At 35.9% G+C, this 23122-nt stretch overlaps 1 protein-coding gene across 2 annotated transcripts in view; it reads right to left on the minus strand.

Annotated features, from left to right (window-relative positions):
* Positions 1-19055, minus strand: part of TYR (tyrosinase) — a 122718-nt gene extending 103663 nt beyond the window's left edge. For both annotated transcript variants that reach the window (XM_082410178.1, XM_082410179.1), the window contains exon 1: positions 6361-19055. In XM_082410178.1, the coding sequence (XP_082266304.1) occupies positions 6361-7179 (819 nt within the window). In that variant the 5' untranslated portion in view covers positions 7180-19055. The remainder of the gene's footprint in view (positions 1-6360) is intronic.
* Between the last annotated feature and the right edge of the window lie 4067 nt (positions 19056-23122).

Here is a 23122-nt window from a genome sequence, read left to right on the forward strand (position 1 = left end):
ATTGGAAAAGAAGAAGTAAAGCTGTCACTGTTTGAAGATGACATGATACTATACATAAAGAATCCTAAAGATGCTACCAGAAAACTACTAGAGCTAATCAATGAATTTGGTAAAGTAGCAGGATACAAAATTAATGCACAGAAGTCTCTTGCATTCCTATACACTAATGATGAAAAATTTGAAAGTGAAATTAAGAAAACACTCCCGTTTACCATTGCAACAAAAAGAATAAAATATCTAGGAATAAACCTACCTAAGGAGACAAAAGACCTGTATGCAGAAAATTATAAGACACTGATGAAAGAAATTAAAGATGATACAAATAGATGGAGAGATATACCATGTTCTTGGATTGGAAGAATCAACATTGTGAAAATGACTCTACTACCCAAAGCAATCTACAGATTCAATGCAATCCCTATCAAACTACCACTGGCATTTTTCACAGAACTAGAACAGAAAATTTCACAATTTGTATGGAAACACAAAAGATCCCGAATAGCCAAAGCAATCTTGAAAACGAAAAATGGAGCTGGAGTAATCAGGCTCCCTGACTTCAGACTTTATTACAAATCTACAGTAATCAAGACAGTTTGGTACTGGCACAAAAACAGAAACATAGATCAATGGAACAGGATAGAAAGCCCAGAGATAAACCCACACACATATGGTCACCTTATCTTTGATAAAGGAGGCAAGCATATACAGTGGAGAAAAGACAGCCTCTTCAATAAGTGGTGCTGGGAAAACTGGACAGGTACATGTAAAAGTATGAAATTAGAACACTCCCAAAACCATACACAAAAATAAACTCAAAATGGATTAAAGACCTAAATGTAAGGCCAGACACTATCAAACTCTTAGAGGAAAACATAGGCAGAACACTCTATGACATAAATCACAGCAAGATCCTTTTTGACCCAACTCCTAGAGAAATGGAAATAAAAACACAAATAAACAAATGGGACCTAATGAAACTTAAAAGCTTTTGCACAACAAAGGAAACCATAAACAAGACCAAAAGACAACCCTCAGAATGGGAGAAAATATTTGCAAACGAAGCAACTGACAAAGGATTAATCTCCAAGATTTACAAGCAGCTCATGCAGCTCAATTACAAAAAAACAAACAACCCAATCCAAAAATGGGCAGAAGACCTAAATAGACATTTCTCCAAAGAAGATATACAGATTGCCAACAGACACATGAAAGAATGCTCAACATCATTAATCATTAGAGAGATGCAAATCAAAACTACAATGAGATATCATCTCACACATCACACATTCTGATGATGGTCAGAATGACCATCATCAAAAAATCTAGAAACAATAAATGCTGGAGAGGGTGTGGAGAAAAGGGAACACTCTTGCACTGTTGGTGGGAATGTAAATTGATACAGCCACTATGGAGAACATTATGGAAGTTCCTTAAGAAACTAAAAATAGAACTACCATACGACCCAGCAATCCCACTACTGGGCATATACCCTGAGAAAACCATAATTCAAAAAGAGTCATGCACCACAATGTTCGTTACAGCACTATTTACAATAGCCAGGACATGGAAGCAACCTAAGTGTCCATCATCGGATGAATGGATAAAGAAGATGTGGCACATATATACAATGGAATATTACTCAGCCATAAAAAGAAACGAAATGGAGGTATTTGTAGTGAGGTGGATGGAGTTAGAGTCTGTCATACAGAGTGAAGTAAGTCAGAAAGAGAAAAACAAATACAGTATGCTAACACATATATATGGAATGTAAGGAAAAAGAAAAAAAAAAGGTCATGAAGAACCTAGTGGCAAGACGGGAATAAAGACACAGACCTACTAGAGAATGGACTTGGGGATATGGGGAGGGGGCAGGGTAAGATGTGACAGGGTGAGAGAGTGGCATGGACATATATACACTACCAAATGTAAAATAGATAGCTAGTGGGTAGCAACCGCATAGCACAGGGAGATCAGCTCTGTGCTTTGTGACCACCTAGAGGGGTGGGATAGGGAGGGTGGGAGGGAGGGAGACGCAAGAGGGAAGAGATATGGGAACATATGTATATGTATAACTGATTCACTTTGTTATAAAGCAGAAACTAACACACCATTGTAAAGCAATTATACTCCAATAAAGATGTTAAAAAAAAAAAAAGCTTTAGGAGCAAAACTTCTATCATGACATTAGTGGTTTAGCTAAATAAAAATGTAAACCCTATAACATTCCACAGAATCTTTTTCATAAAGAAAAAAGAGAAGCTGTTAATTCACTGAGCTGTTGCCATGGTTACCTAAACCCATGACTCTCTGCTGAAATGTAACTTTTTTTTTCTTCCTACTGTTTGCTTCCATGTGATATGCTTTTCACCTGATGAGTGAATTCCCTGGTCACACTTCACTCATGCCTATCATCTTGGAAAAGTTTTTTCTCTTTATTTTGATCCATCATGACAGCTACCCTTTCCTTCTTACGGCTAGCTTATCTGCTGCTTGCATAACATTGGATCTAACGGTGTTGAGCACAGGTATTTGTACTTTAATGTTCACCCCCCACCTCCAAAAATAATGGACTGCTTTAATTGACGACAGACATGCTTCTAGTTTAAAAGCTCTTGGCATTAAACAAACCAAAAAATAAAGGAACAAATATACAAAAAAAGCATGTGAATTCTGAATATAGGCTTTCTATGAAAACTAACATTAAGCACCTAATTTTTAATATATTATTTTATTGAATAAAAAACCTTATCAGTAAATATTATTAATCTCACTTAAGTAACACTCAGGTTGTAACTTGCCTGATCTTCTCTATGTGTGCTTTCATTTTTTGCATGCACACACACACACACACACACACACACATAAGCCTAGAGAGAGCTACACAAAATGTTTTATTCCAGACAATAAGTTACTGCTTATTTTGGCATAATTGTGTCCTTGGCCTTGGGGATCCAGTGCTATAAATTATGGCTTAATGTTCTAGAAATCTAGCTATGTCTATGCAGAGTTTAATTTTTTATGTGTGTTAGCACTGGAGCTAACATTTCTATGATTTTCAATTTTGTTCAATTCAACATATATTGACAAAGCCCATTCCATGTATATATTATGTTCCTGACTCTGTGGACATAAAGATAAATTAGAAATGGTTTCTACATTGGAGCAGATGGCAGTCTGTTAGACAAAGATAGGTTTGAAAACAATTACATGTATTGAAGAATTATAGGTACTATGATATAAATCTGTACAAAGTATAATGATAGTGCAAAAGGGTGAAGGTCAATTCTACCTGAGTAAGGGATGTGGATAAATAAATGTCTAATGGAATAATTTCACTCTAACATGAATGAAAAGGACTACATCAGAATATCTGCCCCAGTTGTCTGTGCAACTGAATTTTAAGGGAGTTAAAGTGACTACAAGTCAGAATTTATATCCATAAATCAGGGGCTTGTTTTATCCCTTCCAAGCCTAAATGGCTCCTTAAAAATAGGAAACAACATGGTTAATTAACTTGAAATAGCATTGGAGTCAAAGGCACTGGGGTTTAGTCCTCAGCTGTGTGACCTTAGACAAATCATCCTAGCTTTCGGGGTCTCACTATCTTCTTTTACAGAATGTAGGTAGTACACTACACACCACTGAAGGTCTCTTAGCTCAGAGTTAATAAATCTTATGAGTTAATAAATCTAAAAACTCTATTTTTGTGTGTGTCAAGTAAAAGATATCTGAAATCAAGGAAAAGCAGGAGGCTTTGTACCTAAGGGGCTGAGTCTAACTAATTAAGAAGATATTAATGAACTCACCAAGTCTGGAAGATATTTGGTCTCATCATCTAACGTAAAACAGTCTAGTTCTTGATTTGAGTGTTCAATTCAGGCAAAAGCATTTAAACTAGTGGTGTGTTTATTATAGAACCTGAGTTTGTAAAGTGAAAGAGATACCAAAACAATTTCCATATTAATTAAATCAATGATTCTTAGTGGGGGCTGTGCATTAGCATTACAGTAGAAGTTTTTAAAAATACAGACGCTTGGACTTCACAGTGGACCCCCTGACTATGATTTTCTGGCAGAAGGTAGATGGGTGGAGCACATGCAATTTTTTAAGCTCCTAAGTGATTTAGAAGATACTGAGAACTGCTGAGTTAAGTCAATATAAATAACTGATCTTCATTTTTAAAGGCCTTTAACCAGAGATGCTCTGCAAAGGAATGGAAACAGCCAACTAGAATTGGGTTTGACTGTCACCTCACACAATGACACCACTCACGGTAGGTGAACGTAAATGTTCACTCATTTCACCTTCTTTATTTAAATCGTCGTTTGCTCATTTTTCTTCAGTGGTCTTTGTCCTCTGTATTTCCTAATCTTATTTTTACCACCAGTTACTACACAGTAGTTTAATCATAGAACAATATCGAATCTAATGTTGTAACAATTTCAACTTAATGTTTACCTACTAGACCCAAAAAGTTTTATTTAGAAGTAAAACTGGACACAATTGTAAAGGAGAAAAAAACAGAAAAAATTTCCACTCAATAATCAATAAATGAATAGAAAAAATTAGAAACATAATTTAGGTACTTCCAAGAAGCCTACATCTAATGTAATTAATATCAATTAGTATTTGCCTATTAAGCTTCAGTGTGGATGTTGTAACTTTTTGGTAATTTAGATAATCCTCCAGTTTTTCTGGGTCAAGAAAAGCAGTTAAGGAAAGCATTATAACTGACTGAAAATCCCGCATCCAAGCTTAACCGTATTTTAGGCAATAACGGAGGATGTGAGAGTTAGATGAGAGTTTTGCACTTTATAGATTAAGGTAGGAGGTCTGAAGGCTTATTGAAATAGATTTTTTTTTTTTGAAGCAGTATTTTTCCAGCCTTTCCTTCACAAATACACTCCTTTCTCTTGGTAAATAGCTGACATTAGTGACACAAGACATTACAGTGGTCATTTTCAATGAGCTTCAATAGGCTCTATTTGGAAGGTGTGTGAACTTAGTGCAGGGGGGCGGATGGGAAGCCATCCACATTTCAAAATTGCAGAGCGCCGGGTAAGAATGCAAGATTCTTCCCATCTCATTTAAATATTGGGGTTTAGTTCCATAAAGCACTGCTAGTCAAAAGTGCTGTATTAGAAATGTTTGGAATACAGGCAGAAAAACATTCCTTCCACCTATGGTTTTAAAATGATAAATAATTAAAAGCATGTTTCTTTGGCTACATTTTGCCCCTAATCCAGAGTGAAAAAAGTCAGAATAGGAGAAACAGAAATTAAACTTCAAAATAACAATCCCTTATCTTGTACCTCAAAAGTTTGCACATATTTTGGAAAAAATTATAATTTCTTCTGCATCTTATTGAAAAAAGTGAGGTAGGATGGCCAGATCCTTTAGACATCATAGCAGACATGTCCTTGGAAATATTGGGTTGGCCAAAAAGTTTGTTCAGGTTGTTCCATAAGATGTTACAGAAAAACCCGAATGAACTTTTTGACCAACCCAATATTATAGGGTTGTCATGCAGCCAGGCTATCTGAGAACAAATCTTGTCTCTGCTACTTACTAGTTCTGCGATCTTGTACAAGTTACCTAATGTCTTTATACCTCAGGTTGGTTTTTTTAAATCTTTGAGATGGGGAATGATTAGTAAGAGTATTAAATGAATTAAGACACATAAACACAACAGGGGCTCATACATGCTCATTGATTGATGAATATTAGCTATTTTCATTATTTACCTGTTTGAGCCTCAGGGTCTTCATATATTTTTTTAAAAGAAAATTTAATCTAAGTAATATTCCCCAAATTTTGCTGATGGTGATAATCACCATAGACATTTAGTAAATGAGGTCTTCCCAGGACCCTCCTTTGAAGATTCTTATCAATGGGATTCCTGGGATAAGGATAGGAATTTGTATTTTTAATTTGTACAATGTATAAATTTTATTGTGAAGAAAATTTCAGAAACATTGACCTAAATCATTTATTTACCTAATCATCTAAGTATTCATTCATCCATTGGTTCAACAGATACTTCATGAGCTCTTACCATTTGCCAGGTACCATCCCAGGTGCTAGGAGATACAGTGATGAACCAAGTACTTTTTATTCATTAGATTTTAGGAACCAAGTAGAGGATATTAGACAAATAACCACACAAATCTCTTTGGAACTACAATTGTGAAGTGTGCTATAAAGGGAAAATACAAGGTATGTTGAGAGCTCTTGACAGGGAAAATTTTCTAGGCTTGGCAGGAGATGGAGAGATGGGAAAGGTGTTTATGAAGATCTTCCAGAAGAAGTGATTGCTATGGTTCTTTTATGCTCTGATATTATATGTCCAGCACATCTTACCTGCCAAGAGGAGAAGAAGGATGCTGGGCTGAGTAGATTAGGGTTTGCAGGGTTGCGCCCTCCCATGTACTCATCTGTGCAAACGTCACAATTTTCTGCATCTCGCCAATCCCAGTATGGAATAGTGAAGTTCTCATCCCTTGTCAGCTTCTGGATTTCTTTTTCCCACAGCAGCAAGAAGAGTCTATGCCAAGGCAGGAAACCTGGTGCTTCATGAGCAAAATCAATGTCTCTCCAGATTTCAGAGCCCCCAAGTAGTGCGTCCCTTGACACATAATAATGCATCCAGACAAAGAGGTCATAAACGTTGATGTCATTAAACAGAGGTGTTGACCCATTATTCATTTGGCCATAGGTGCCTGTGGGGATGACATAGTCTGGGCTGGTAGTATGTTTCGCTAAAGTGAGGTAGGCAAGAAATTTGTTCTTCTCTGGGACACTCAAATCAAAGATGTTTTTTCTCACTAAAAGTCGCCTCTCTGTGCAGGTGGGTCCCCAGAAGCCAAACTTACAATTTCCGCAATTGAATCCCATGAAGTTGCCAAAGCACTGGCAGGTCCGATTATAAAAGACGGAGGGCCAAGACTCCCGGTCGTCCACCCCTGCGAAGGGGAACTGAGGTCCAAGTGGTGCCTTGGACAGAATGATGTCCTGACAGGAACCCCGGCTTGAAAGCTGGCCACAGGGACTCCCGTCACCCTCCCATGGTGGGCAGCATTCCTTCTCCATCAGGTTCTTAGAGGAGGTACAGGCTCGAGGGAAATGGCCAGCAGAGGTCTGGAAAGTCCACAGCAGGCAGTACAAAGCAGTCAGGAGCATTCTTCCTCTAGTTCTCACAAGGTCTGCCTGAGCTGGTTAATTGAGCCACACACTTCTCTTTCCAGCTACCCCTTCAGTGACTATCACATGTTTTGGCTAAGACCTATATAATACCACTCCCACCTCCAGCATCAAACACTCTCAGTCTTTATCTTAAGCTTTCATCTTCTGAAACCCACATGACTAACTTTTCCTTGGAGTTGGCATGTATCCCACCAGTGGGATAGGCCTATGTTAAAGTGAGAAACACTATTCACCATTAATAGTTTAATTCTTATGGTTAGGATAATAATACCACTTGATCTAAATAAACCCAGTTAATTGACTATAAAATTAGTGATGCTTTACATTTGCAAATGAGAAGCCATGTCAGGAATAGAGCTTCTTTTATTAAGAAAAGTCAAGCAGTGTTAGAGATTTTGGGTGCAAGATGGTTTGTTTCTCAAAGACCGTATATAGGCCACAGCATTGGTAGAATTTGTCTTTGCAGAAAGAGACACTTTTCAGAGCCTAGAGATTATTTCTTATATCTGAAGGTTATTTATTTTATACAAAGTATCAGAAGAAAATTTTTTTTCTGATACACTTCCTGATTATCTTGATGCTAGCTGCTTGCTTGCTGTCTAATCGCTCATTTTCTGACTATTATTAATGAGAGGTCACTTTGATAGCCGGGTGGTCTGCTTTATTTTAGAAACATTTACTAGTGAATATTCCAAAGGAAACTCTTTTTTTTTTAATTGAAGTATAGTTGATTGTCAATATTATATTATTTTCAGGTGTACAACATAGTGATTCAATATTTTTATAGATTATACTCCACGTAAAGTTATTATAAAATATTGGCTATATTACCTGTGCTGTACAATATATCTTTCTGGTTTATTTATTTTATAATAGTAGTTTGTATTTTTCTTATTTTAATGCTATAACGGTCTTGCTTAGCCCATAAGTTCTGGAAATCAGGAATTCATTTGAAATTTTGTTTGTAATATGGTCTTGCAAAGGAGTTCTCAATGTAGTGAGTGAATAAGGACTGATATATTCATTCAACAAATATTTATTGATCATGCAAATTTTTTCAAGATTTTTTTCTCTGTGTGTATAGTGAGCTAGATAAATTGAAATGCATGGATAAAAATATTATTTTACCACTACACCAGTTTTCAAATGAGTAGTATAGAAAACAAGCACATCAGACTTTTAATGGAGGAACATATTTGTGAACTGAGGATACTGGAAAGGACTGCATAATTTTGGATAATAGTATGCAAATTTTATTATGGGAGTACCCCTTGAGCCAAACCTTGAAGGATAGACATAAGTTGGAAAGACAAATGAGAATGGAGACAATACTTCAGGCAGGGGAAACTGTAGAGAGGTGAGAGCTGTACTTCATCTGCTGAGTTGGAGCATTGGCTTCAGATACGCCCCCATGCTATAAGGAATTAAACCTGAGCCCAATCCATGGAGGGGCTTAAAAGTCAAGTGGTTTGTACTAAGGTGAGTTGAAGAGTTACAGGATGAGAGTAGTCAAGTCAAAGTTGCCCCTGTGAGACTTCCTTCCTTATCCTGCTCCATACTTAAAGCTGGTGGTCCCCTGAACTTGAGGAACAAGTGAGAGAAAGTGAAAGCTCTGAGGAAAGCAGCAGTGTCTGCAGTCTTAGCTGTAGGGATCCAAGGAAGGTCATCGCTACATGTGATGCTAGAATGTCAGCCTTTCTGCTCTCTACCCATTCTGCTGGAATTTTTCTCATTATTCAGAAGAAACATCAAGTCTCCTCCCTACAACTCTCTTGAGACTCAAAGCAGCCTTTTTAGGTAGAAGGAGCAGTGTGTGTGAGAAGAAGAAGAGAAGAGAAGTTTCCATGGAAATGCCGCCTCTGGCTGGGATCAGGAAGTCATCACATGATCTCCACAAGGAGGCTTAATCTTTTTTCTTCCTTCTTTCAGAGCCACAGAGAGATTAACACAGGGCTTCTTGTCCCTGGGGAGTCTTGGTTCTGTGTTACTTATACCCACATGTGGCCTTTTATAATTCTGTTGCATCTACTTGCAGACAGAATTTAACTTCTCATGTTCAGTTTAATTACAAAGTTTGCTTTATATTTGCCTCCCATCAGGCTTCCCAGTGAATAACTTAGAAAGCCTCCATCACACCACTGGGCTTCTGTGTCTACTCTCCCAAGTCTCTTTTTCATAATCTTCAGAGCATGCTTAGAGGAATGGCTAAAATGTACTTTGTCCTCTTAGTTTCCTTCACAAAGTTGATATCCTGACATCGACAGACCTCCTTATTACTCTCAAATATAGGACACTATCTCCTCTGGCCTATTTGTAAAACTGTCTTATTGTTAGTATAAACTTCTTTAGAGAAATGTCTATTGGTACAGCCACTATGGAGAACAGCATGTATGTAGGTTGCTTAAAAAACTGAAAATAGACCTACCATATGATCCAGCAATTCCACTCCTGGGCATATATTCGGAGAAAACCATAATTCAAAAAATACATGCACCCCAGTGTTCACTGCAGCACTATTTACAATAGCCAAGACATGGAAGCAACTTAAATGTCCATCAACAGATGAATGGATAAAGAAGACGTGGTATACACACACACACACACACACACACTGGAGTATTACTCAGCCATAAAAAAGAATGAAATAATGCCTTTTGCAGCAACATGGATGGACCTAGAGATCATCATACTAAGTGAAGTAAGTCGGACAAAGACAAATATTATATGATATCAATTATATGTGGAATCTAAAAATTAAAAAAATGATACAAAGGAACTTATATACAAAACAGAAATAAACCCACAGACATAGAAAACAAACTAATGGTTATCAAAGGGGAAAGGGGGTGGAGGGATAAATTAGGAGCTTGGGATTAACATATACATACTACTATATCTAAAATAGATAAACAACAAGGACCTGCTGTATAGCACAGAGAACTATATTCAATAATTTGTAATAACCTATAAGGGAAAAGGATCTGAAAAATTATCTATCTATATCTGAATCACTTTGCTGTACACCTGAAACTAACACAATGTTATAAATAAACTCTATTTCAGTTTAAAAAAAAGCACAAACTTTAAAAATGTCAAACCGCATTTAGATTGCTTCCTCCCTGAACTCTAGATGTACATTCACTAGGTGTCTCTAGTTTTCAGAATTTGAAAGTGTTCTGTCCTATCCTGGGAGATTATTGTACGTGTTAACACCCAAGCTAATGTGAGACTCTATTAACCAGAATTAGGACCTCTGTAAATATTCTGCAATTATTTGTGGAACATCAATTATCAAGCATACAATGGGAGGTAGGGATGCTATGGTAAGCACAACAGAGAGGTTTCTACCCTCATGCAACATATAGCCTATTAAAATAACATCTTAATTTTAGTAATTTTAATAATATTTATAACTATGCATATTTTAAATAACTTTTTACTTGATTAAATTTACTATATATTGTTGATTCATTAATATTGAATTCCTGGCCAACAGCACTATGACTCATGCCTGAACAATGCTTACCTAACATGTATTTTCTTTAAGGCACATTCCTTGTGCTTAGAAACACTAGACAGCACATAAGCACCATGCTTGGAGTCAATTTTGGGCCATAAAATTACCAACAAAAAGCACAGACATGACACTAAATAGATCATGGGAAGAACATTTGTTTATAGTATGAGAGCTGAAATGAGAAGGCAGTGCATCACTTTGCAGACCTCATGCACATTGAGTGACTCCAAATTCTTTGTGGCTCTGCATATATCTGTGAATGAGTGTAAAAATGTTGTAAATATTGATTTGAAGTTTTCCAGTTTTAGCAAGTAGGAAAATATACTTCTTAAACTGATATAAAAAAAAATTTTTTTCAACCTATTAGGAAAGATAGCAAAGGGACCTATTTCGTAGGCATAGTTGAGGAATGCTTTCTGGCAGAAGTTATATTTCAAGTGACAGCCGAAAGATTAGTAGAAGTCTGTTTGGTGAAGAGAATAGTAGGAATGTGAGCATTCCAGGCCCAGGGAACACAATATGCAGAGGTTCCAACTTGGAAGCGGCATGGCATGTTCAAGGATCCTAAGGAGTTAAAGTGGCTATAACCTCCAAAGCTACGGACATGCGATATAAGTATAGAAGTGTACATATGGATGACATCATAGTCCTTGAAGCGTTTGAAGCAGAGTCTTGATGTAATCATATGCCCATTTAAAACATTTCACTCAGGCTGCTGAGATAAGAACAGATATGGGGAGGGAGCAAGCGTGAATGTAGAAATAATTCTTAGGAGATTATTGGAGTAACCCAGGCAATCAATTTATGTGGCTTAGACCAGAGTGATGATACCTGTGAGGAATATAAGTGAAGGAATTCAAGAGACAGATAAGCGAGGAGCTCAGGACGAGTGAGAGGTGAAGAGAAAGACATGTGCGGTTGACGCCTAGGTTTCTGGTTTGTGCCAATAACTAAAATAAGAAACAATAGAGGGTAAAACGTTTGTGGGAATTGAATATGGGTTCAATTCTTGACATATTGAATTCTAGACTTTAAGTTATAGTCTAGCCTCAAACAATTGTCCTCCCTTTTCTGCTGTTCGCACTGATAATTCACCTACTCACAGGTTTTGATCTAGTCAGCCTTATTCTTTTCCCTCACTCTGATCATTTGCCTTTGCTTTTTTATTTGATGATGGCTTGAACCTTCTTCTCCAGCTTTTGTAGCCCCTATTCTCTCCATTTTAACAGGACCTACCATTTATTGAGTATAAGTAACATAATGAGCTCAGTCTGAGTAGCTACCGTTTTTAAATAAATGTAACTATGCAAAAATGTGAAATAGATAGCTAGTGGGAAGCAGCCGCATAGCACAGGGAGATCAGCTCGGTGCTTCGTGACCACCTAGAGGGGTGGGATGGGGAGGGTGGGAGGGAGACGCAAGAGGGAGGAGATATGGGGATATATGTATATGTATAGCTGATTCACTTTGTTATAAAGCAGAAACTAACACGCCATTGTAAAGCAATTATACTCCAATAAAGATGTTTTTAAAAAAAGAGTTAAATATATTCAAACTAGGAAAAATAATATAAGGAATTAACGTGTACACATCATCAAGCTTCTTCAACCATCATCTTTTTCTAGGCACTGTTTCTTCAGTCCCACCCATAAAAAAAAGCAAAACATTCTTTAGTGTTTTAAAACACATCTCAGATAACATATCTTGTCTGTAATATCTCGTGTAAACTGTTAACAATTAAGGACTTAAAAATACAACCACAGTAGCAGTACAACACCTCAGAAAAAAAGAGAGAAAAATAATTCCTTTATATCATCTGATTTCAAGTTTATGCTCAATTTAATTATCTTAAAAGTGTTTGTTTTCAAGATCCAAACAAGGTCTATACATTGCTTTGGGTTCATATATTTCTGAGGTTTGTTTTTTTAAAATCAATGTTTCTCTTCTTGTTTTTTTTTTTTTTAATGTAATATACTTAAGAAACAAACCAGATTGTGTCCTAACAGAATTCCCCACGTTTTAGGGTTGACTAATTTTATCCTTGTGGCATAATTTAACATGCTTCTTTATCCTATATTTCCTATCACTTCATGAATATTCAATAATAATTTCATATTTTCTATAATTAGGGAATTAGATATAGGAGATGATTAGATTCAGGTTCAATTTTGCTTTTGTTTTTGTTAAGAATGACTTTATAGTTGTTTCTGTGTACTACTTATTCAAAGACACCAGAGGAACATATTGTCTGGTTTTTGCACTATTAGTTTTTAAATTGATCAGTGGTTTGAGGTGATGTCAGACCATCTTGTCTATTATATAGTTCTCTAACAAACTTTTACCTCATGGTTTTATCATTCACTGATAATTGTTTCTTACATCCAGCATTTCAATGAAAGATTACAAGAATAGTGAATTTTGTAATTCTATCATTCTATTTACATTTATCAACTGCGATTCTTTCGTAAAGAATAACTTTTCCTCAGCAACTATTTGGCTACTCTGAAATACATTCTGTACAAGAAAGGTGGGATAAATGTTCAGTTCTTACCCTTTATTCATCAGTTTTCAAAATGACGATGTGATGCCCTATCAACCTCTAAACAGAACCTATGTATATATTTTAACTATCATGAAGACTTCTGGAGTTTTATGTATTTGGTGTGTTTCTTTTAGAGGTTAAAATTGATGCAGTAGTCAGCTGATTAGTGACCGTTGGCCAAGCTACATTATGATATGTTGAGCAATGATTATTATGATATGTTGAGCAATGATTATTATGATTGTGTTTAGGTATGTGCTCGTGTGGAGTTGAAGGCAGAAAAATGTAGCCACTAACTCTCTACAGTTTAAGGTTAAACTCATTAAATTTATTCAGTAAATATTGAGCATCTACCACGCATAAGACCTTGCACTAAATACCTGAGGGATGCAAAGTTGTATAAGTCACAGGCCTCAACTGCCCCTGGATTTGATGCCCTGGAGTCAGACTCCAAATTTTTATCTAAGGTCTATGAATTATTAGTTCTTAAGCCTCACGGTAAGAGAAAAGGGGGAAAAGAATAAGCATATACTTAGACCTTGTTCAGTAATTCCACTTATCACAGCTTCTGTGTACTCAGTCATACCACATAGGGCTCTTGAGTTTTAAATGATATAACACATGTTAAACACTCAGCACAAGGTCTGACACTTATTAAGTACTCAATAAATGTTGAAACTGTTATTATTAAAGACCACAAATTGGGTATGGGTTATGTTCATTGCTATAGGTCTTACTTCTATGTCTTTTCAGTGTAAAGAGCTAGAAAATAGCATTTTTATTAGATATAATTAAATATCATTATTATAAATTGGTCCCTTCTTCTCTACCCAGTAAGCTCACTTGCTCTTTTCCTCCAATTAAAACCTTATGTTCTAAGATACTGAACTTTTGCCATTATACTGAGATGTCATGCTTCCTTAGGATTCTGAGCTTAGCACATGCTCTTTCCCCTACTAAGAATGCTTCCTTTTTTAATTCACTTCCATAATCTAGTTACACTATAAGACTCAGCTCAGCTGTTAAGGAAGCCTTTGCTGACGTACAGGCCTCCTTCAAGGGTAGGTTGGGGATCTTTCCTCTATTCTCTTCTTTTACCATGGGTTCACCTTTGTCATTGTACTCATCACACTCAACACTGGATTAGAAGGTTCATCCTGGTAAAGTGGAAAGCACTGGGCCACAGATTAGTTCAAATTAATTATGGTGCTGCCAAGTTCTGTGTGACTTTGGGCAAAACACTTAACCTCTCTGATTTGAACCTTCCACAACTGAAAGTGATAGTGCCTGCCTATCTACTTCCAAAGGTTGTTAATATGCTGTTGCTTTTGTATAGCTTTAGATAACAAAAACTCAATCTCATTGTCTTAAACTATTGCACCCAAAATCTGAGCCCTCATCACAGCCCACAATTTCTGATTGGCCATTTTAAACCCATTGTCTTTTGCTGAGCAGCTCCTGGGTATCCCATGATCCCTGCGATAAATAAAGAATGTAATTCCCAACATTAGTCTTACCCCACCAAATTAATATAATTAGCATATCTCTTATGGTAAAGAGAAAAAAGTAACCTACTGATGATGCTTCAAGTGATATCTTCCCAAATGGATACACCAGAATAATGTTCTATGCAAGACAATGGTTGAAAAAATGTTTACCTAAATGATCTATAGAATGCTTTCCTTCTCAATTCACTTTTCTCCAAATAGTTGCATAGATTACTAAACTAAGTATGGGTTTATGAACATATTCACCTAATCTCAAATTTTGTGCCCTCTCTTTAGAGTTCAAAGAGTCCTGACTATCCTTTTTTTTTTTTTAAATAAATTTATTTATTTATTTGTTTTTATGTTTGGCTGTGTTGGGTCTTCGTTGCTGCGTGCGGGCTTCTCATTGAGGTGGCTTCTCTTGTTGCGGAGGACGGGCTCTAGGCACGGGCTTCAGTACTTGTGGCACGTGGGCTCAGTAGTTGTGGCTCACGGGCTCTAGAGCGCAAGCTCAGTAGCTGTCACGTACGGACTTAGTTACTCCACAGCATGTGGGATCTTCCTGGACCAGAGATCAAACCCATGTTCCCTGCATTGGCAAGCAGATTCTTAACCATTGTGCCACCAGGGAAACCCCTGACTATCCTTTTAAACTAATTTTATATGACACTTAACCTGATAGCCCTTTGACTGCTCCCAAGATTAATTTTCCCAGAAACATTCCTTTTAATCATATTATGCTCTTATTTCTGGACAAACTCACATTCATTGCAGCAAACATTTATTTGTATTACGCAGTGTGAAGCTTTGTACTCAGAAGAATAAAGGGCAGTGCCTACTTTTAAGGGGTCAGAATAACATGCATTCCTTACTTTTTTCATTTAATCAACCAACAAACATTTATTAAGTGTTTATATTTTGCCAAGCAATGTATGTGACAATGTAGGATAACAGTGACAAATGAGCCACAGTCCCTGCTCTGAAGTAGTTCACAGTTTGGCAAGGGATTCAAAGAAATCAAGAGACAATTACAGAACAGTTTGTTAAGTGCATATTGTTAATAATATTGAATGTGGTGTCTGTCAGGGCCCTGGCAGGAAACAGCTGACACACTCAAGTTGACTCAAGTTGACTTTTTGAGGAGGGTTTAATAAAGGAACTATTTACAATGTTGGCAGCAGGGTTAACGGAAATGAACGTAGGATAATGCAGTACCCTGGGCATCAAGGGCAAAGGGAGGGAACAATTTCTGGAAGACAGAGAAAGTCACTGTATTGACTGAGCCAGCTGGCGGGAGCTGCGGCCTTGTAGAAAGATGCAGGCAACCCCTGGCTACGTGGCAAAGAAGAATTGGGAGATTAAATACCCTGACCCCTGACTCCAATTGCCTTCTGCTTTCTGATCTTTCTGTCTGTGAACCTCTGTGGATGAAGCCAAGCTCAAGCCAGAGGAGCAAGGAGCCCATTAATACAGATCTTATAAATCATCTACTTGGGGCCCAGAACAGGGTAGAGAAGGCAAAGAATGGACCTGGGAGGCCAAAGGAATTATATTTAGCACAAATTCCTATTCTGTGCTTTTCACATAACGTCATTCATTTTTACAACAAACCTGCATTAAGTGGTTGCTCTAATCCTGCAGATAAAAAAAATGAGATTCAGAAACTATAGAGGACGTATCCAAGGGCATGCAACTAATAACTGGTAGATCAGGGCTTGAACACAGCAGTGTGCTTACACTATCTCTGTTCTTTTCACCAGGTCTATATGTTGGTATTTATGTGCAGGGAATCATGGGAATACAGTGGAAACACATAACCCATACTATCTTGTGAAAAGGCCTGTGGAGACAAGAGTGTCAGGAAAGGCTTCCTGGGGAAAGATGATGCCTGAACTGAGATTTGATGGAAGACCGGTGTAAGTAAACAGAAGAAGGGAAGAAAGTGCAGTGCAGGTAGAAGTAGCAGCAAAATGCAGGGATGACAGATGCAATTAATTGATTATGGTTGAAGCAGACAAAGCAGACATAATGAGAAAATATGACTTCTATACAAGCAGTGTGAAAAATTGATAGGATTTAGGGTCTTTTAGGTGAGTTAAAGACTGGATGCTATTACCTCATTGTATATAGATAGTGGGGTTCATATGGACAGATGAACAGGATTATTTTCCATGAAAATAAAAGAAAAGGAGATATATAGAAAGATCATCACAAATAATGACACAGCATGCTTCCTCATTACTGAAACCCAGTTCTTTCACCATTCCTCAATTCATCACCCTCAAGGACAAGGCCATCATTTTCTAGAAGCTTCATCATGATAAAATTTATAATTCTTATTAATGCCCAGAGTATAATAATTTGTGCTATTAATGTGGCTGACTGACCTAAACTCATTAAAATATTACATAGGTGAAAAAATCAATCAATAATGCTAGGTCTATAAGGAGATTAATAAGACTTCTGGTTCCAAAGTTCTATAATAGCACATTTGTTACAGCTTGGTCCCCATACCATTTAGATATAAACTCTATGATTTTCATCAAATATTTCCCTTTTATCCAGCGGCCAATGATATAGCCTTCTATATAGAGTCAATCATGATACATAGCAAAATCCAACATAAAAACAAAAATAGGCTTTGAAACAAGTGAGTCCATCAGACAAGACCAAAATTTTGTCTTATACAAGCCATTGACCTCATTTTGAGCCCTGGTTTGTTTGCTTTTTTGTTTGTTTCTTTGTTTGTGGTAAAACAAGGGTAATAAAATCAGTTCACAGGATTACTGTGAGAACCAAATTAGACAATGTCTTTCTTTTATTTTATTTTATTTATTTTTTTAACATCTTTATTGGAGCATAATTGCTTTACTAGACAATGTCTTTAAAACAGAAGTCTTCCATCCCTCAGCCCCTCAAAATTTCCATAACTTTTCCCTTTGTATTTTATCCATTTCTTTTCTGGAGGACATGCCATTACTTGACTTATAAAAGACAGATAAATGTTTTAAAATGCAGAATTTGTATACATTCAATTTTTTCGTCTTATTAAGCAATTCTAAAAGATTATTAAGCAAAGATATGAAAGAATTATACAGAATTTTGAATTATCAACTTCTCTCTCATCTCACATTATCTGAATTTATTAATAACTGAGCTTAGTGATAAATATGTCTTTATGCTACTAAGATTATACATCACATTATTTCTATTTTATTTGCTAGGAATCAGACAGTCTAAAGGATTAAGAAACTTTTTTCTGATCCTCTGTGTATTTCATAGTTGTAACTAAATTCCCAGGCATAGAATCCCCCATTCTTTCTGATCACTGTACTCCTCAAGGATCTGATACTTGTAAAGCCCTTTGATAGCATCAGATGAAAATCGCTACTCTACACAAAGGCATATTTATGTCATATGATCAAAAGAGTGAAACACGGAGAAAACATGCTTCATGCCAAAGACAAGCAATTCTGATGCAGCCTCAACTTTTTGGCCTGGAAGAAGCTGGAGATGAAGCAAATGCCTCACATCCAATTCATGTTATGAACTAGTTCAGAGGAAAGAGAAACTGGGAAAATCTGCTAGTTTTCCATAGAAGCAGGAACTTCCACCTACACCATGTTCTACGCACTTCAATGCAAGTGTGTCTTCCCGATGGCTTGACTGTAAAACCAACCCACTTCCTTTCTATCATCCTGTCAAGAGATGATAGTTTGTTGTAAACTAGGAACATATAGACAGCTTTCAGACAGATTTTCATGCCAACTATATGACTGAGTTTCACTTCGTTGAGTAATAATGATTAAATGCAAAGCCAAAAGAAGGCCATCCTCTGCAAAGTGTGAGTGAAGGACATCAGGGCTGTGTCAGAATGACTGAAGAAAGGGCAATTTTCCTTTGATTTGACAGCCTGAGCCCTACCTCAGAGTCAGACTACCTTGTCTACTGTGCTATTTAGTGACTTAGAATCTTTCCAGCCAAGAGCTGGCCTAACAGACTTATCTTCCTAGTGAAACTCATATGATTTTCAATATAAAAGAAATAAGAGAATGTCAGACATAAGCTTTTAGTTATTAGACTCCTTGGGATACATGTGATTATTACCTTCCTTTTTTTTTCCAGATTATACATATATATTTATAGAAACATGAAGTAAAAACCTGATGCAGACCCTCAGCTTACTTTAAAATAAATTTAAATTTTGAAAAAAATGTTTAAAAATACATTAAATGGTAGAAGTAGAAAGAAAGGAAGGAAGGAAGGAAGGAAGGAAGGAAGGAAGGAAGGAAGGAAGGAAGGAAGGAAGGAAGGAAAGAGAAGAGAAGAAAAGAGAAAAGAAGGTGGAGAGAGGGAGGGAGGAAGGAAAGATGGAAGGAAGGAAGAAAGAAGGAAGGAAGGAAGGGAGGAAAGCATAGTGGAAGGGAAGGAAGTAAGAAAGAAAAAGAAAGAAAGAAATGAATGTAGGATAGGAAAACTTTTCCTTTTTTCCTTTCTAGTTTCTTAGGGTGAATTAGATTGATGTGAGACAGATTAACAGGAGAAAAACAAATTTAATGTTGTACATATAGAAGCTCATAAAGATATGAGACTCAAAGAAGTGACTAAAGCAGGCAGTTTTTATACATTTTAGAGAAAGAACCAATTGTTTGTGAAGATTTGACAAAACAAAGGGATTTGGGCTTGGAGTAGCAATTAATTATGAAGTAACAAAGTTTGTTTATACAACATTCTTGGCCTTGAATTTCCTATCTCTAGTGATAAGGTATAGGTAGAATACCTTCACATGGGAGATTTATTTCATGCTTTCAGGGGACAAAGGAAGGTCAGAGTGTCCTTCCTGCACTGGCTATTTCTTAAGTAACTTTAATTCAAAATAACATGTCAAAGGGGCATATTTTGGGGTGGTGCATTTTGCTCCCCCTCAGAAAGAAAGAAAGTAAAGGAGGAAGGAAGGATAGATGGAGAGAAGGCAGAAAGGGAAATACTTGGTTCCAGAAATGAATAGAGAATTAAAAGCCAGTGTGGTAATCTATGAATCTGATGCACTTATTGCCCATGAGGACAATAATACAGATATGGACTTAATGCTAGGAGATAAGGTTTTAACACCCAAGTAGGACAGGAAATTTGGCCTTTGGCTTATAAAAGAAGAAGAGATGAAATGAAAAACCTTGCAACAAAGTTGGCAATGTGAAAAGGTTGCCCCTCAGGGAGAGGTTGGATGAGACATCACACCCACCAGCACAGGGAAGTTGCAAAGATGACTAACAATTACAAATGACTGAAACTTTTACAGAATTATAGAACAACGTGAGTCCTCAACTTAAGAAGAACATTGAACTGCAAGCAGAATAAATAAAATAAGCTTCTAAAAATATTATAGTAAAGTAAAAGAAAATCAAAGCAAAACACAAATCCTGAAAAAGAACTTTATAAAAAAAAGATAAATTACTTTTAACCATAGAATACTTAGGCAATTATAAAGTACAGAAAATAATAAAAGGATATATCCAAAGTACTAAAATAACATAGTCCAAAACATAGAATTTCATGGTTTAATTTATTATAAGAATAAAATCAAATAAAGCCATTTTGGGGGAATGGCTGAGAATATTTACCATCAGAGCTTTTCAGTGAAAAAAATGAGTAAACAATGAATGTATGTCACTTAGAGGGGAAAACCCAGAAAAATGCAATGGTGGCCAACTGGGTAAAAGATGTGGGGAATTATAAATGCACTGACCATAAAATTAATCACAATACTGAATAATTTGAGTGGTTTAAAAATGAGGTAGAACTATAATATTATATCACAAACAACATGAACTTTAAGCTAAAAGCTTTATTAAGGGTAGTCATTTCTTAAAGATGGAAGAGTCAATTCATTTACCAGAAAGCTAAAAATTTTCTCAATTTAAATACACCTATTTATTACTCAAACCAAAATCCCAAAAGTGAAGTTACCAAAAGGTTGAAATACAGAGAAAAGAAGAAGAAAACCAGGGAATTATTAACCAAAATAAATCTGTTGTAACTTTATTATTATCAGATAAAATAGAGTTTAAGCCAAAAAGATTTATTAAGGCTAAAGAAAGCTATTGTTGACAATAAAAGGAACAATTTCTTACCATATAAATTCAGGATTATTATTTATATTTAGTAGCATCTTATTTGTATAATATAAATTTTAATTGTAGTGTTTTTGTTGTATAATTTTAAATATTTTATAGTTTTGTACCAGCAACACACAAATTCTCTGTACTTTTATACTCCCCCAAATTTATAGAGTGAGCACTGACCAAATTGAACATTGATATTGAAATGTCCAAAAATCATAGCAGGGATCTCTCAGAAACAATGACACCAAAGTTCACCATTTTAGTAAAATATGAAACATTTTAATAATTGACTATCAACCAGGCCCAAAATTAAATCTCAACAAATATTGAGTAAACAAAATCATACAGAAGTCTTTTCTGACCAAATTGCAATAAAAGTAATTAGATACAAAAAGCCAAAACTACATAAAGTATATTTATAAATGTGCAAATTATAGAAGAAATCAAAATAGACCTTACCTTATATTTAGAATTGAACACACAAGCTTTATGTAACAAAATCTAGATGATGCAGGAAAAAATGTTTCTTAGAAAGAAATTTATAGTTCAAAATGCATATATTACAGTACAGGTAACATGGGGAATTAGTGATTTAAGTGTTCAGTTGAAGAAGTTAGAGGAAAAAAAGGAAGCCGAAGAAAGTAGAACAAAATAAATAAGAATAAATTAGTGATTTTGAAGACAATGAAACAATAAAGAGGTTCCTTTTTGTTTGTTTGAGAACTAGTAAGGTAGTGAAATTTCTAAGATTGATAAGAAACTCAAGTGAAATCACAAGTTAACTCTATTAAATTATAAAGGAAGCATAACTTAAATGCAGAAGGCATTAAACAAAGTCACAAAAAGAATTATATAAACATTTGTGATCAAAAATTTTAAGTTATAGATGAAGTGTATACATTTAGGGGAAAATACAATAAACAAAATTGACTTTATAAGAAATAGAAAATCTGAATCAACTCTAAAACCATTAAATTTAGTCAGTAATAAAATATCTATGTAGTTGAAAAAAGCAACATGCCCAGATAGTTTTATAATTGTTTTGTTAAAACATCCAGGAACACATATCCCCTATATTACATTACAGATAATAAAAATGGGAAACAATGCTATAACTTATTTTATGAGTCTAGTTCAGTTCATTTCAAAACCAAACCAAGACAATATGAGACAGGAAGACCGTAGGGGAATATCACCTATGGGAATCATGCAAAAATTGCAATTTTAGCAAAGAAAATTAGCAAAGTAATTGTAATTAAAAAACAACACATTAGTAATTAGTAATTAGAAGACAATTTCAAATTATCTTAGTAATTAGAAGATAATTTCAAATTATACATTCATTACTAGATTTGGCTAAAGCATACATAATTTCACTTACTGCTAAAATTAAACACAAATAAATGATAAAACGGATTCTTAAACGAATAAATTCACAAGGACATGACTAAAAGAAGAGACAGTGACACATCTGGGAAGGGGGGATGTAAAGGATGGACGGTAAAGGCAGCAGACCCACCTAGTTGAATCTAAGCCAGAAGAAAGGAAATCAACAAAGCTATGGAATATGGACTGTAGAAGTTCTGAAAGTTTCAAGAATTGACAACACAATGCATCTCTGGAAGTGGGTGTGGAGGGTAACCTGAAAACAGTGTGATTATGTGAAAGTCTTTTGAAGATGCAGCTTAATTCCAAGATCTTTAACCCCAGTTCTGAGAGACTTGTCTCCTCTGTGCTCCATGGTGGTGCCAGCAGAAGCCCGATGATTCTTTGAGAAGGGAGTCAAGCAGCTTCTGCATTGAGGCAGCAAGTGCACAGTTGAGAGTGGAGTATTGTATTGAAAACAGAAGAAATGGGAAAAGCCCAGCTACTTATTGAAAGACGAGCCCCCAAATGTCAACCCTCATCCTCTCCTTGGCTCATAGACTTTGAACAGCTTTTTTTTTTTCTTTTAGAGAAGAGATTAGATATATTCTCTGAAAAATCTGACCAGCCCTAGAAAACAACTCAGCGTTTCCAAATGAAAATCTCCTTCAGACTCCCTGTGATTAATCTTACAGGCTACAAGCCCCTCCCAGGGGCTCATGTTTTCCAATTAGCGTTTTTTTTTTTTTAATTCAAGTTGAAGTGTGAGCAAAGATCACACAATACCCAAAGAAATCTTTAATGTGAAAGAGATGAAAGCAAAGAAGTGACAGTAACTGTGAACCTAAACTAACTGATACAAGATTCTATCTTCCAGAAACTCTCA

Source organism: Balaenoptera physalus, assembly GCF_965194825.1.
Source record: "Balaenoptera physalus genome assembly, chromosome: 10".
Classification (NCBI taxonomy): Eukaryota; Metazoa; Chordata; class Mammalia; order Artiodactyla; family Balaenopteridae; genus Balaenoptera; species Balaenoptera physalus.